This window comes from Lissotriton vulgaris, chromosome 6 (assembly GCF_964263255.1).
Source record: "Lissotriton vulgaris chromosome 6, aLisVul1.2, whole genome shotgun sequence".
Taxonomy (NCBI): Eukaryota; Metazoa; Chordata; class Amphibia; order Caudata; family Salamandridae; genus Lissotriton; species Lissotriton vulgaris.
Window position 1 is genome coordinate 181,245,417 of NC_141694.1, and position 14,864 is coordinate 181,260,280.

The following is a 14,864-nucleotide window of genomic DNA, read 5'->3' on the forward strand; positions in this document are numbered from 1 at the left end:
CTTCTCACCAACATAAAAGTTTCCTCTTGTTTTCTTACCTTTAAGTCAATGTCTTTGAAAGAAATTCTCTGAAGTATTTATGTGATGTCCTAGGTAATCTGAAGATAGTACATCTGAGGGTGAATGCTTCCTCCCTTCCACAATTCTTGCACTAACTCCCAACCAAGAATGGTGTACTACACACAAAAGTCTACCATTATTTTCACCTGTATAGTGTCAAGTGAAAACAAAAAATATGATAGAACTTTACTCATATTTTCTATTCCCACACTCAGTACAACATTTGAGTCTAAATTGCCATCTTCATCCCTCCCATTAGATACGGAACTGACTTTACTTCCCTCCACACATACCCAAAATGCTAATTTTTCTACAACTACTAGAGGGTTTTCCAATTGCTGGGCAATTAAGCTTTCCCACATGAGCAACACTACCACATCTATAACATGATATGCTGTTATTTGTTACTCAAAATGTTCTTTGTTCTTCATAAATGTTTTTTGTTTGTCTCTTCTGTTAATAACATTTACTTCCATATAGAAATTACAATGCCCTTTTATTTCTGTTTATAACATTTAGGGGCCCATTAGGATGTCGGGCGGATCGCCAACGCCATGCAGGCGGTGGCGATTCGCCCGACATCCTTGCCCGCCCGCCACCCATTTCCCCCCACCACATTACTATGGCGGGGGGACCGCAGTGGAGGGAAACACTGTCCACCGCTTTTCCGCCCCCGTCGCCTTGCAACCGGGGCAGAAAAGGGTTCATATGGTAGCGGTGTCTATCAGACACCGACAGCCAGATTATGATGGGCTTCAGCAGATGCCTTTCCGTGGCGGCAAGCATGCGGTCTTTACTTTGTGGACCCCCTGCCGGCCCCATGGTGAAGGCGAGGTGGGGGTTGCACATGGGGGGTACCTGTGGTACCCCCCAGCATTTGCATACACAATGCGGCAGGCACTGTGCGGTGCCTGCTGCTTTGTGTATTCAAATGCATACCAAGCATTTATAACATTGCGGCGGGTGCTGGTGTGAACACCGCCCGCCGCAATGTTATAAATTAATGATGCGCCCGCCAGTGTGGCGGGCGTATCATAATGGGCATGGCGGGACTGCCGCTCAGATCGCGGGTGGTCCCGTTTTCCAAGAGGATGGCGGGCGGGCAAAGTCCACCCGCCATCCTAATGGGGGCTTTAGTCTTGACTTTCTTCAAAACATTTCTCCAAATTTTCATTACCTTTGGATAGCTAACTTGCATCAGAAAATATTGAATTTGAAGTAGCCCATAAACATTCTTGGGCCTCATTTACAAAAAGTGTTGCATCGCTGAGGTAAATCAGCAATGCAGCACTTTCCACTACGCCCTTCAGGTAACACCATGGATGATCCGAATTTACTGTATGGCGCTCCCTGTCACAAGGATTGACAGATGCGTCAGGAATCCTGACGTATCTGTCAGCGCAAAACTCATGCATTGCTGGAGATGTGTTGTAAGCATGACCCAACTCCAGCAATGCATGGGGAGGCCTATACCTATTGCACGGCATCACCCTAATGCCTGCAATGAAGCAAGCGTAAGGTTTTGATGCAGTGGCGTCCTACAAGTGGTACAGTGAAATCTATTTCACTGTGCCACTTCTACAAGGCTTTCTTGCGGGGGAACGCGCAACCTGCATACATTTTTCCTGACACAGGTATGATGTGGCACAGGGGATTACAAAGTGATGCATTTGCCTAGATGCGTCACTTTGCAAATATGCTGCAATGTGCCACATGATTTACGCCTCTGCTGTGTGAAGAAAAAGACATACCAGCGTCACAAAAGTGTCGGAAAGTGCTCATAAATAAGCCTCTCTTGAATGTTCTCGCTCTTAGTTCTCATGAGCATTTTATTGCTGAGAACCTTATCATATTTTATAGATGTAAACTCACATATGTAGCGAGTGACCTGAGAATAGCAACATAATCATCATTAACCGCATCGCTGCTGCGGCGATTTTTGTGCTGTGCGGCTTTTTTAAAATAACTGCGTTACATGACGAGCTCAGCTCGTCATCAGCACACGCCACCCGTGGGTGATGACGAGCTGAGCTCGTCATCAGCATCGAAAGGGTTAAACCATCCACCGATTTGCTTTCTTGAATAAAATTGGAAATCTTCCATCTCTGTATTTATTTTGTAACTGTATCTGATCTCTAACTGCCTAAAACATGTTCAAAATAGTTCAAATACAAAGGCTTACACCACCTAAATGGATAATTTCAAGCGATAAGAGCACTCCTCACCCTCTGGAACCTCAGTGTATGCAGAAAAATCTCAAACCATATACTCTATTGATTGCTCCCCTTGCACTTGTAAAAAAAAATCACAGGATTATTGATTAACATATTGACAGTAACAGCATGTATGCTATATTCAAACCACCAAAACAACAACAAAAAAAGTAGTCACTGTCATCATACAAATGCTAAATATCTGTTTTTAATTTCAATAGCATTTTGAAGAGAAAATAATAGGTACGCTTATATTTCTTCTAAAAAACAAAAGTTATTTGAAGAGTGTACATCTCATGAAAACTTGAACCGAAGCATATCACATCAATTCATGCACACAGTATCTTCATATAAAACCATAGGGATTCAACCTATCGTCCTAACGAATAAGTTTCTCAACAAAATTAGAAATGATGATGCAATACGTCTCTGATACACGAGCCCTGACCAAGCAATCCCCACAGCAAAATGCAGATAGGTGAAGAAGAAGGAATCTTTAACATAGCACTCTGCTCTGTAATCCTTTGTATGTGAATACTTCTGAAATGGTGTACGTGCCGGTGCCCCTGAAACATAATTAGAACATACAGTGAATCACACCACAACATTGATATTAACGTGGAACAAACACAAACTCCGTGACGTGCACACGTGTGCGCCCAGCGATGAGGCACATCAAATATTCTCTAGATTTATTTATAGATAAGCCGCTCCCTTGGGCTTAAATCTGCACTCCTGCATAGATTGCAGGAATGCATCCTAGGAGGCATGGTTCTAAAGTGGTTCTCCTCCTTTCGGAGAATAGATCCCAAGGGGTCTGGTCTCGCCATTTTGCCGCTCCCATCCCTTCTATGAAGCTGGGTGTCCCTCAGGGCTCAATTCTGAGCCCCACACTTCTCAACATTTATATGTCTCCCCTTGCTCCCTTGGCAGAAGCTTGCGGTGCTGAAATAATCTCCAATGCTGATCACACTAAGCTTCAGTCTACCAGTGACAAGGGTGAGGACTTTGCTGGGGGGAAGATCAACCAATGTCTTATTGAGGTTTTTGCCTGGCTGAGGGAGAACCAGCTCAAATGCAACCCAGAGAAATCTTAGGTAATTTATTTTGGCTCTCCACCTTTGGATGAGTGGAAACAATGGTGGCCATAAGACATGTCGTCTCCCCTCTCCTCGGTTAGCACGGTTAAGAACCTGGGTGTCAAGCTGGATTATACTCTGTCTATGAAAGCCCAAATCCAGTCAGTCGCAGGATCTTGTTTTGACCGCCCCACGGATGCTCAGGAAATGTCTTTCCCTCCTGCCTGTTGTCCACAGGAAGACTATAGTCCAGGCTCTTATTGTCTCGAGACTGGACTATGGTAATGTCCTATACCTGGGCCTCCCGGAGAAACTATGAATAGATTACAGGTTGTCCAGAATGCTGCCGCTAGGGCGGTACTCCTACTCAAACCTAGAACCCAGAACTCTCCTCACCTGAAAGCTTTGCACTGGCTTCCTTTGAGGAAAAGAATCTGCTTTAAAGCATTGGTCTTGGCTTTCAAGGCTGTACAGGGTATGGGCGCACATTATCGCAGAAGGAGAGTCACACACTAGGCCCCCTGCAGACCTTTGAGGGCATCCTCACTGCATTTGGTAGCGGTCCCCAAGATTTTACGCACATGTATAGGAGGTCACTATTTCCAAGTGCAGGCCGCACAAGACTGGAACCTCCTGCGGGTGACACTCAGATAACTGACGGACCTACTTACCTTTAGGAAGCTGCTTCAAACCTGGCTTTTCCGTCACTTACCTTAAGTCTCTCCCTCCCACTAGAGTTAGGTGCAGACTAATTCTGAGGTTCTCTAGCATGGGGACACTCTTTCTGAGTAACTGTGCGCTTTATAAATACCCCCTCATTCATTCATTCATTCAATCGAGCCTCCTCTCTTCACAATTAAATGGAGATCCAGGATTCATTCACTGTCATTGTTGCCGTTGTAGACAATTATTTCTCAGCTGTGCGAATCACAGGTGAGTTGAATTATAGGAGTACATAAAAAGAAGCAGGAAGCCACTAGAAGAAAAACTACAACTGACACCATGCTGTTTTTGCCTCTTGATCGCATTCAACCTTCTACCTTGGTATCTCGTGCACACAACACTAGCAGTGAAGAACAGACAACATATTTTTGGTCAAGTCCACATGCTAGAATATACATCAACATTGCTTCCTACTTTTGTTTTCTTGAAATCTTTCACAAAGTTGGTGTATTTTTTAAATGAATGATAAATTACAAAAATATAAAATATCATACTCAACTTTAACACATGAAGTTAGTCTATGGAGCTGTTTGGGTTTTGTAAACCTTCGTACAATATTTTTCATGATCCGGCCAGGGGATATTTGTATCTCACAAACGTACAAAGTAATTTGTGTGTCAAAGACACTAAAGCCTCTTATGTACCACATAGACATAGTTTCAATATCAGAATACAAACTTTACATTAAAAAGTGCAGTCCAGTTATAAAAGTTGTTCTACTATTTATCTGCTGTCTTCAAAATGCTTCTAGAATTCTTATAATATGCACATTGCACAAAAAAATATTTGTGTGAAACATAGACAACTGAAAGACATTATTATAATATATTATTGGCTAGCTAAAAGAGATTTTTGTTGTGTGTACTTAGTTACAAAAATAATATTGAATTGTTTGAAATCGTGCTCCTGCAAACCAATTACATTCTAGCCTACAAACTAATGTCCGGAACCATAATTTAGACATTGCTCCTTTCTGCTGATAGGTCAGTGATGCTCATGAGCGTGCCACAGCGCAGATCTTGTGAGGCATCGGCATTAGGGTAAAGCCTTCTGCTGGAGTAACATCCACATCCGTTACCCCAGGAGGAAGGCGAAAGGTGAACTTCTGCAGCAGGCTTGTGAAGAAGAGGAAGAGCTCCATCCTAGCAAGAGTCTCACCAGCACAGACCCGCCGACCTGAAACAAGCACATTTAGTAAATCCATCAAGAGCACAAAAAACAGCAATTTAACTACAAAGCAACAAACTAGATCTTTGGGCACTACATATCCAGAGTAGCGTGCTACTCGCCAAAAAATCCCTTCAACACCCCATAAGGTGTAGCAAGCGCTATATAAATGCAAACCTTTTTACCTCTTCTATCCCTCCACTATCCTTCTCGATCCAAATAACTGACTAACATATCAACCACTCAAATCACTTTCATATTTCACTATACTAATTCCCCACTAATCCTTTATGCGTTCTGGAGGAACGTGCTATTCATCGAAAAAGCACTTCGACACCTCGTCAGGGGTAGTAAGCAGTATATAAATGCAATTACAATACAATTACAAAAGAATACATTGTTGTCTTACAGCAGGTGTCATGAACATTAACACTCTCAAGGCTAACTAAGGCAATATATGGATGATACTACAGGTAATGTGCTAGTGACGTACTGTTTCACATTTATTTATTTTTCTTATCCTATGTCCAGATATTTCCTGAACAAAAAAACAAAAGGTACATTGAATCTTTAGAAGAGTTTATGTTTCACTTATTTGAGCTAACCTGCTGCAATGATAGACAGACTCTGATTTGGTCACTTGCTCCCAACATTAGGCTAAACAGGAGGGAGGAATAAAGGGAAGATGCAAACAATGTTTCTGGATGATGTGCTGCACAGCCTTTACTTACATAGCCATAAACAACAAATACACAAATGCAGAGACACACAAAAGGCAGTCCATACTGTTTAACAAGCAATGACCATATTAGTAATCAGAGAAAGTCCATTTAGATTATTCTTTTCTCTTTCTTTTCTGTTTTACTTCTTCTTGAATCAGTATAAAAACACTGGCAGCTGGTATATGTTTCGTCCTATGGACTTTTTCAAGGCAAAATAAAATTTGTGGAAGACAGACCAGTAGGTCTGGACATAGTAAGCCGCCGGTTTCAGCGATTAGCGGGCTCCATATGCGAAGAGCGCACACAGTATCTGTAAAGGAGACTAGGGGGCAGATTTATGTTAACTGGCGCATCCCCAGGGATGCACCAGTTAACATGCGCCACAGTGCGCCACTGCTCCGCCACCCATGGTGCGCCGCATTTATGATGCGGCGCACCATGGTGCAAGTTAGTGAAGTTGCGTGACGCATCTCTCGGCGTACGGGCGGCGCATTGCAGGAGTCATGTCGCAAGTGCGACATGACTCCTGCAATGCACAGGAGCCACTTCTTCAATGCATGGTGCGTCACCCTTACGCCTGCTTCAAGCAGGCGTAAGGAATTGACGTAGAAAGTGACTGTGAGATTTCACTCAGCCACTTTTAGGAGGCGTTCCTGCGCAGGAACGCCCCCCCCTGCCCAGGAACGCCTCCACATGGCGCAGGGCTTTCCAAGGTGACGCATCTCCTAGATGCGTCATGTTGTAAATAGGGCGCATTGTTTGCGCCGCCGTTGCGTCACATTAAGTGACGCAAGGAGGCGCAAGGGCCTCATAAATCTGCCCCTGTGTATCTAACACTTGTGGCAAGGTAAAACTCTGTCTATCCTGCTTGAGCAATCATGTAGCTGAAATAAGAACATCGCTACAGCACCGTGCACTCGAAAATGGTGTAGCTGTTCGGAACAGTAGTCTGAAAGTGCAGTCAAAAAGACTGCCCTTTGTACGCCTCTGGGTGCATCAACTGGAGCTCAGGTGGTCCCTCCGTTTAAGCAAGTAAAAAGTACTGCAGGCTTGTTTCACCCGGTACGCAGCATATATGCAACTTAACCCTGTGCGCATTAAACAGTGCCCCGGAGGTCCTTCAAAGTGCAACGTTAATGAGCAAAGTAGGCTCGTTTCGCCCTGACACACAGTAAATGCAAGCTGGTCCTGGGAAGTGCCGCAAGGTGTCGCTGTTCGCCCGTGAAATCTTGCTGCAAATGTTCGGTACAAGGCCCTGATAAGCCTATAATACCAACGTTTTGATTACTAATATGGTCAGTCATTACCTGTTAAACAGTGCGGACTGCCGTTTGCGTGCCTCGGGATATGTGTATACAAGTGTATCTCTGTAGAGAAGCTTCTCTCTAGAGTTTGTTTCCTTCAAGGTGGCAGGATGATCATTGCCTGGAGAGCACCAGACTACATGATAACATGATAAAATGTTGTCATACTATGATCAGGAATGGATGACCCTATAGATAGATGTGCATTCGCAATAAGGCATTGGCATCGTATGTGCGTATGATAATCAATAGCCATAAACAACCCCCATTTGAAGGGCCAAAGCTACTTTTTACCACAATTTTCAATTTTGTTCCAGAAACATGGCTTGTGTTCAAGCAGCTGATGGCACACTCTGCACTTATTCAGGGGTTTCCGCGTGGTTTGAGGATGAGGAACAACACCTATAAATCCTACCAAGGAACGTTTTCTAGTTTGTGGGATGAACTTATTTATAATTTTATTTAGGGAGCACAGAACAAATACAATTCACAGTAATTAGACCATAAACTAAAATGAGTTTACATGTACCAGCTGTATGGAAATTATAAGTGGGAATAGATATTGATCTAATTACATTTCTAATACCAAAGCCAGCTATGGAACAACATACATATTGACAAAGTTTGAGAGACAAGTGAGAAATAAATCGGTGTCTTCCAATACTAGCAGGTCGTTCTTTAGGGCTGTTTTAGGATCCTTGAGGGGCTAGGAAGTGGTCATATACAGCAGAAAGAATAGAATCTAGTAGCAGCAAAGGGTGTTTTTGGTGAGACTATGAGGATTTGCATAGCATATTTAAGGTGAAAAGCATTAGAGAGCCAACAGAGGTGCCTTGGATGGCTTTCAATACTAGCATCAGAAGCTGAAAAGAAACTGGTTTTGGTTGATCACCAGCCAGATTAGTGGTGATATGTTCAGGTTGTGTTGTGTTTTGAGACTGGTCCAGTGGTGACTTTTAAGACGTTCACTAGAGAGCAGTGGGAAAGGAAGTCTATTACAATAATGTAATTTGATAAGGGAGATCGAATTCAGTGCTTTGGCTGTGTGGAAAGGGATGAATTGGTGAATTGGGTGTGTAATTAGTTCTTGATATATCACTGAAGTGGCAGTCACCGCGATGTAAGGTTTAATTTTCTTAAAGTAAATCAATGGAAAATCAAGTTTCCAGCAGAGGAGGTGAAAGCCAGGGCAATCGGAGGGATGTTGATTAAGTTAGTTATGGAGGTGGGTTTAGGATCTCCATCTACGATGAGTTTATTATGATGACACCAGGAGCAATCCAGGAACGAAGGGTAGAAAGACAATAATGTATTTGTTCCTTGTGGAAGAATGAGATGGTTGTAAATGAGAACACAATTTGTGTGGGTCATCAATGTATAGATGAGTTGTATGAAGGTAGTTTGAAGTTTCAAGCAACATCGGAGGAAAGGTCAGAGAGGTAAATGCACATTAATTGCGGCAAAGACTGTGATTCACAGTGTATATAGGAAGTATATAAATTGGAGCAATCAACAGTGTCAAAAATAGCAGAGACAATATGCAGCATAAGAGTGGCAAAAGTTGTCTATGGTGTGCCAATGTGGTAAAGTTTGCTAAGTGTCAGAGTGCAGTTTCTGTGGAGTTGAGAGAATGGTTTCAAAGTGCAAAATATTGAACAGATTGTTAGGGGATAGCTACATTGTGAGATGGTTACAAACTATTCGTTCTACAATTCTGGTGACAAAATGGAGTTGGGATACTGAGCTGGAGAATGGGAGCAATACATTCAACATCTACTAGATGTCCTCCTTCTCCTTCTCTGTCATCAGGTAGAGCTTGATGCTTAGCTTATCTACTTCTGAATTGTACACTATCCTTATTAAAGCATAGACAGATTGCTAGGGGGAATTTTTGCTTTTTCCTCCTAAAAGGAATCCTCTTCTGGAGACACATGAAACCTTTCGAGTATACTACCTGTTTCTGGACAGAAATGTTGATTCCTGGAGGAGTCTGGAAGAGTCTGAACTGGGGTGGTGTGGAGTGCAAAAAAACGATGGATTTAGGCCCAGATCTCTGTACTGGGGTGAATGTATGACATTGTTCTGCATTCTGTCCATCAATTGTTGTTTTTGCATTTGTCACCCCGAGTGGGATGGGTATGCTCAGACGTGAGTCCCATGCTCTCCACGCCACTGGAGTCAAGCTATCCTGGCTGAAGACGGCTGATAGCCAGAAACTGGACCTAGGATGCTTGATTCCGGTCCAGGAAAGACATGGCTTGGCAGTTCGGGCTGGACTGTTCCCATGAGGCACAGAGTCAAGGCTGATTTGCATATGGCCATGTCTGAACTGGGGTGGTGTGGAGTGCAAAAAAAGATGGATTTAGGCCCAGATCTCTGTACTGGGATGAATGTATGACATTGTTCTGCATTCTGTCCATTAATTGTTGTTTTTGCATTTGTCACCTCGAGTGGAATGGGTATGCTCAGACGTGAGTCCCATGCTCTCCACACCACTGGAGTCAAGCTATCCCGTCTGAAGACGGCTGATAGCCAGAAACCGGTCCTAGGATGCTTGATTCCGGTCCAGGAAAGACATAGCTTGGCAGTTCGGGCTGGACTGTTCCCATGAGGCACAGGGTCAAGGCTGATTTGCATATGTCTGAACTGGGGTGGTGTGGAGTGCAAAAAAACGGTGGATTTAGGCTCAAATCTCTGTACTGGGGTGAATGTATGACATTGTTCTGCATTCTGTCCATCAATTGTTGTTTTTGCAGGAGTCTGGAAGAGTCTCCATTTCCTATCAATCAAGAGGAATACTTAACAGACCTTCTCAACCCTCATCTTTGACAGGAAAGAGAGGTGTGTATTATGCTATTGCCACAAGTGACAAGACCACAGCAGATCTGTACACGAGGGGGAGTTACAGAATTTGAAGAAGTGATTAAATAAATAGGTTCAGCAGAGTAGAGCCTTGGAAGTCTGAGGGCTCTGTAGCTGGTATGGTAAAATACAAGTGATATCACAGGTATCAGAAGTGTAGGAGGGTAGAGTTGGAAGATTTCTTTGTCCGTAGAGATTTTTGCCCCGGTTATTTACCGGTAATCTTCATTACTCCGAGTACAGTCTTCCTCACCACATGACTAAAAAAGTGAGCTTCAGCTCCACACCAGAACCCTCCAAAGCAAAACAAGTCAGCCTCCCATGCCTCCCATCCCTTCCCAATATGGCCGACCCATTACACTCTGACCTCTATAAGAGGCGGGTCCGGCCCAACCCTTCAGCCTGAAATACCAAGCAGAAAAACATGAAGCCGATAGCCAGACAGGGAGTGAGAGATGTGAACTCATGTGGCGAGGAAGACTATACTCGGAGTAATGAAGATTACCGGTAAGCCACCGGGGCATTACCTTCTCGTTAGTCTTCCTCGCCACATGACTAACAAAGTGAGCATAAACCAAAGCCGAGCGGCATCATGGAAACTCACAAGAAACCAATGGACCAGAATGGGAACCCCAAGGAAGAGCACAAACCCAACAGGCCAGAAGAGTGGAAGAACCACCCAAGAGAGACAACCACGAGCAGGAAGAACCAGCCCGGGACAGAAGACACCGGGAGAGCCGAAAAACACAGACCCCTGGTCCAAAAAGTGCTGCCAAAAAAACGTGCCCCAACCAAGAACGAAGGAGGGCAGCGAAGGCACGGCACCAGACCGCATGGAGCCAAAAGCAACCGCAAAACATGCCCCCGAACAGAAAGCAGCAAGCCGGTCCAAATGCACCAAGACTGCCCAAAGGGCAGCCAAAAATGAGAGGGGCGCCACAGCCCATACAGACCACCACAGTGACCCAACAAAAAGCCACAGCAGAAAAGAGACATAGTCCAATAGAAACACAGGAACAACGCACGGTGGACCACCAACCGCGAAAGAGCCGAAACCACCAGAGGAATGGGGGAGCGGAACCAGATGCAATCGAACAGACTGGCAGGGGCTGCAAGAATGGATAGGGATGCAAAGGAAACCAGCACGTCAACCGAACAACCCAAGAAAAACAGGGCACCACAACCCAACCCGCAAGGAAAAAACAGGCGGGACACAGACCCCAGTCACACAACGACCCCCCAGAAGGAAATGTGACACCAAGGATAGGAATCAGGATGCACAAAGCTAAATAGACCCAGGAAGATGGCAGAAACGACACCGAAGATACCCGAACACCAAGGGAACCCAACCGGCCAACAGCGAAAAGCGGAAAACCCACAAAGCCGCCCATGGAGCCCGAAGAGTGGAAGGGACCAGGCCCAAGGCCAAGCCACCCATAAGGAAGTGAACATCCACCAGAGGCCACCATGTAGAAGAAGCACATAGAGTCCGGCAGGGGGAGGAACGCAGCACGGAGGAGCAAGTTCGCCCCGTACAGGGACTAAGCCAAAAACGGACCCAGCAACGTACCACAAGAAGGAAGCGAGCCGCTGAAGCCATGACCCCGGCGGCCACATAGCCAGCCAAGAACCAGACCCGGCCCAGCTGAAAAACGAAGAACCAAGAGGACCAGGAGCGCACCGGGAGGAAAAGCCACAGGCAGAAAAACACCCAAGGAGAGAAGGACAGCGGAGCCGGGCAAAATGAGCCTGAGCCATGCCAACACTCCCAGGGAGCCACCTGAGCCAGCAGGCCCCAGGACCCCAAAACCAGGGACGAAACAGAAGAGGAAACAAATCCACATCGGAAGCACAGGGCCACGCCTGGGAGAGGAGAACAGGGAGTTCCAGCACCCCACGGACACCCAAAAGCACCGCCGGGAACCAAAACCACCAAGGGAAAACTAGAAAGCAGGGACAGGAGGCAAAACCTGCGCCCACAGAGGCAAAACACGGACCACTGAGCAACAGTTCCCAAGGCCACCAACCGCAGCAGCAAACGCCACTAGAGAAACCCCCAAACAAGCACCACCAACAGGAGAAACGCCCTGTCCAGGCAAAACAAGCCCAGAACCCATGGAAGCAAAAGGACCCAAGGAAAGCGCAAAAGCTGGCAGCCCGGAAAAGAAGGCCGAAGAGCCAACACCGGGGGCCAAACAGAATAAAAGAGACCCAGGCAAGGATAGCACCACTGTGCAAAAAAAAGGCAACAGTGGCTAACGCCACAAACCCCCCGGAGCAAGAAGCAGGGGAGAAACCGCCCAGGAGAGCAACAAGAAACTCCAGCAGAGCCAGGGCCAAACTGGTGCAAATTCCAGACAAGCCAAGGAATGGGTGACAGAAGGCAGAACACTGGCCCAATAAGGAAGAGTCCGAAGACGAGGAGCCAAAACACACACAAGACATGGGCTCCACAGGAGACATAGCCCACAGCACCAGGAAGTCCAAGGTAGACACCAATCATGCCAAAATCGGAAACCAAAGCCCCAGCCCCAGCCCCAGCCCCAGTCCCAGAGGTCAAAAAAGGCCACAAACACCGGGGAAAGGGACACCAGAAAAAGAAGACCGCAGGACTAACTGCCGGCAGGGAGAGGTGGAAAGTGAGTGCCCTGCCCGCAACCCAGAAGAAGTGGGAAGAAGTGGGCACCACCAACCACTAACCCATACCGGCCCAACTCCACGGGGTGCAACCAACGGTCAAACGTATACCGAGGGACAAGGGGACCACCGGGAGAACCGAAGGCACCCACAAGGAAACAGAGTAAAATGTAGGCGGGAGCCGAACCCCAGTCCTGTGTGAGCCTGCGCCACAGAAGAATAAGACCAACCACAAAACCACAGGACCAGGTAGCCCATAGGATCTGCAGGTAGAAGCTGAAAGCAACACCAGAACCCGCAACCATGGGACCCATACGGGACCAGAAACCAGTGGGGCAGAGGACAAACCCAGGGGGAGCGCCCGGAAACAGAACCCTAGGCCACCACACGAAACAGGCCAAGACCATGAGAGGAAGGGGGACAGGACCCAGCCGAACACGGGAGGACCCGAAAGACAGGCCAGGGGGACAGCAAACCACGATCAAGCACTGGCCAACGACCAACCGCTGCCGAGGGGCGAGCCGAAACACTGACCCGACACAGCAAACGCCAACAAAAGGCAGTGGGCAACTCAATGAATAACTGCCACCAGGCATGAGCAGGTGAGACCCAAATCGAAAACAGAGGACAGCAGGGCGGCAATCCATGATCCTGAGATAAAGGCCACCCAAGGCGCGAGGAGAGGCAAAAGATGGCCCCACAACTGAGGCCCCAAAAGGACAGCAAGAACCAAAACCACAATGCGACACCCCGAAAGCACAAGCGGGAGACAAGAACAGACACAATCCAAACCGGCGAGCCATGCCAACAGGAACAGTAGGGGACGAACAGCCAAACCCAAGAAGCGCCGGAAAAACAGCCAATAGGGCCACACAAGCACGCGAGGCAGAAGACAGGAGCCGGAAAGAGGAAATGCACACCCCAGCCCCTCGGAACACCAAATCTCCCCACCACCCAGAACCCCAGGGCACCGGGAACCCATAGGCAGGCACCACAGGGACCCACAGGCATGCACCCTGGACGGAGAAGCAGGATCAGGCTGCTGCATGTACCGCCGGAGAGGAGGGCATCTGCAACAACAGCGCGGCAGAGAGGCAGTCCATAGGTGAGAGCCCCCAAGAGAAAAACAAGATCTAAGAACAGGCCCCAGTGACACACCCCACCTCACTGGGAAGGAAGACAGTGGGGGGCGGTCGCAGACCCAGAGCCAGCACTAAGACCTGGAGTCAATGCCCTGAAAAGCAAAACATGAGCATACACCCGTTGGGAAACAAGAGGGTAATGGCAGGATCCGAACCCCAGTGCACAGAGAGGTGTGGAGAAGTGTGGCTTAATGGTTAGAGCTGCAGACCCTGATGCAGAGGTCTAGCCCGGGACCAGGGTTCAATTCGGCGGGTCGTGGGCTCAATTTCCGCGGACCTGATCATTCTCGCCCCTGTGCCTATTCTAATCATGGGTCCCACTCTGCAACTCTGGGCAATAGCTTGCTTATTCTCCACAATGGCCCCAACAACGCTAGGATGCCTGGCTGCACCTTGGGAGTGCCCAGGAGTGGGCACTTCACAGGGAAAAGCCAGGAAGGGTTCCACAGCAGTATGCGTACAAGTGCCTGAGATACCCATTCGGGGGTCGATTTGGGCGTTATACAAATACTACTACATTTACATTTACATTTACAGACCGGAGAAAACTGTGGAACATAGAAACCACAAACATGCCAATACAAAGGAAACCCCGTACTGACTAGAATGCCGACACGAAAGTACACCAAGACACAGAATGAAGACGGTCTGATACACCCCCACAAGACACAGAAGCTGAACACGCCACACGCCCAATGTCAGCAGGACATGGCGACCATGAAGCTAAGGTAGAATAATGAGGAGCGCATGCGCGAGCGCAAGACACCATCAACAAACAGGAAGCACAGACGCAACAAGCACGAAGGCGACAGCCCCCCAAAAGGACCGCAAAGCGCCGGAAAGAATCCCACCAAGGTCCGATGCCACCCAAGGATTCAAGACACAAGCTGTACCCCTGTGGTAGCGGAACTGGCGAGAACACGGCAACCACGGACCAGAAGCTGAATGAGGCAAT

General features: G+C 47.1%; 1 protein-coding gene and 1 pseudogene across 2 annotated transcripts in view; one reads left to right on the plus strand and one right to left on the minus strand.

The window, feature by feature from the left end:
- LOC147706985 (uncharacterized) overlaps positions 1–3,370 on the plus strand; it is a 31,961-nt pseudogene extending 28,591 nt beyond the window's left edge.
- The window catches only part of LOC147706986 (cytochrome P450 2K1-like), a 636,943-nt gene continuing 624,542 nt past the window's right edge, over positions 2,464–14,864 (minus strand). For both annotated transcript variants that reach the window (XM_086926218.1, XM_086926219.1), the window contains one exon: positions 2,464–5,251. In XM_086926218.1, coding sequence (XP_086782344.1) covers positions 5,070–5,251 — 182 coding nt within the window. In that variant the 3' untranslated portion in view covers positions 2,464–5,069. The remainder of the gene's footprint in view (positions 5,252–14,864) is intronic.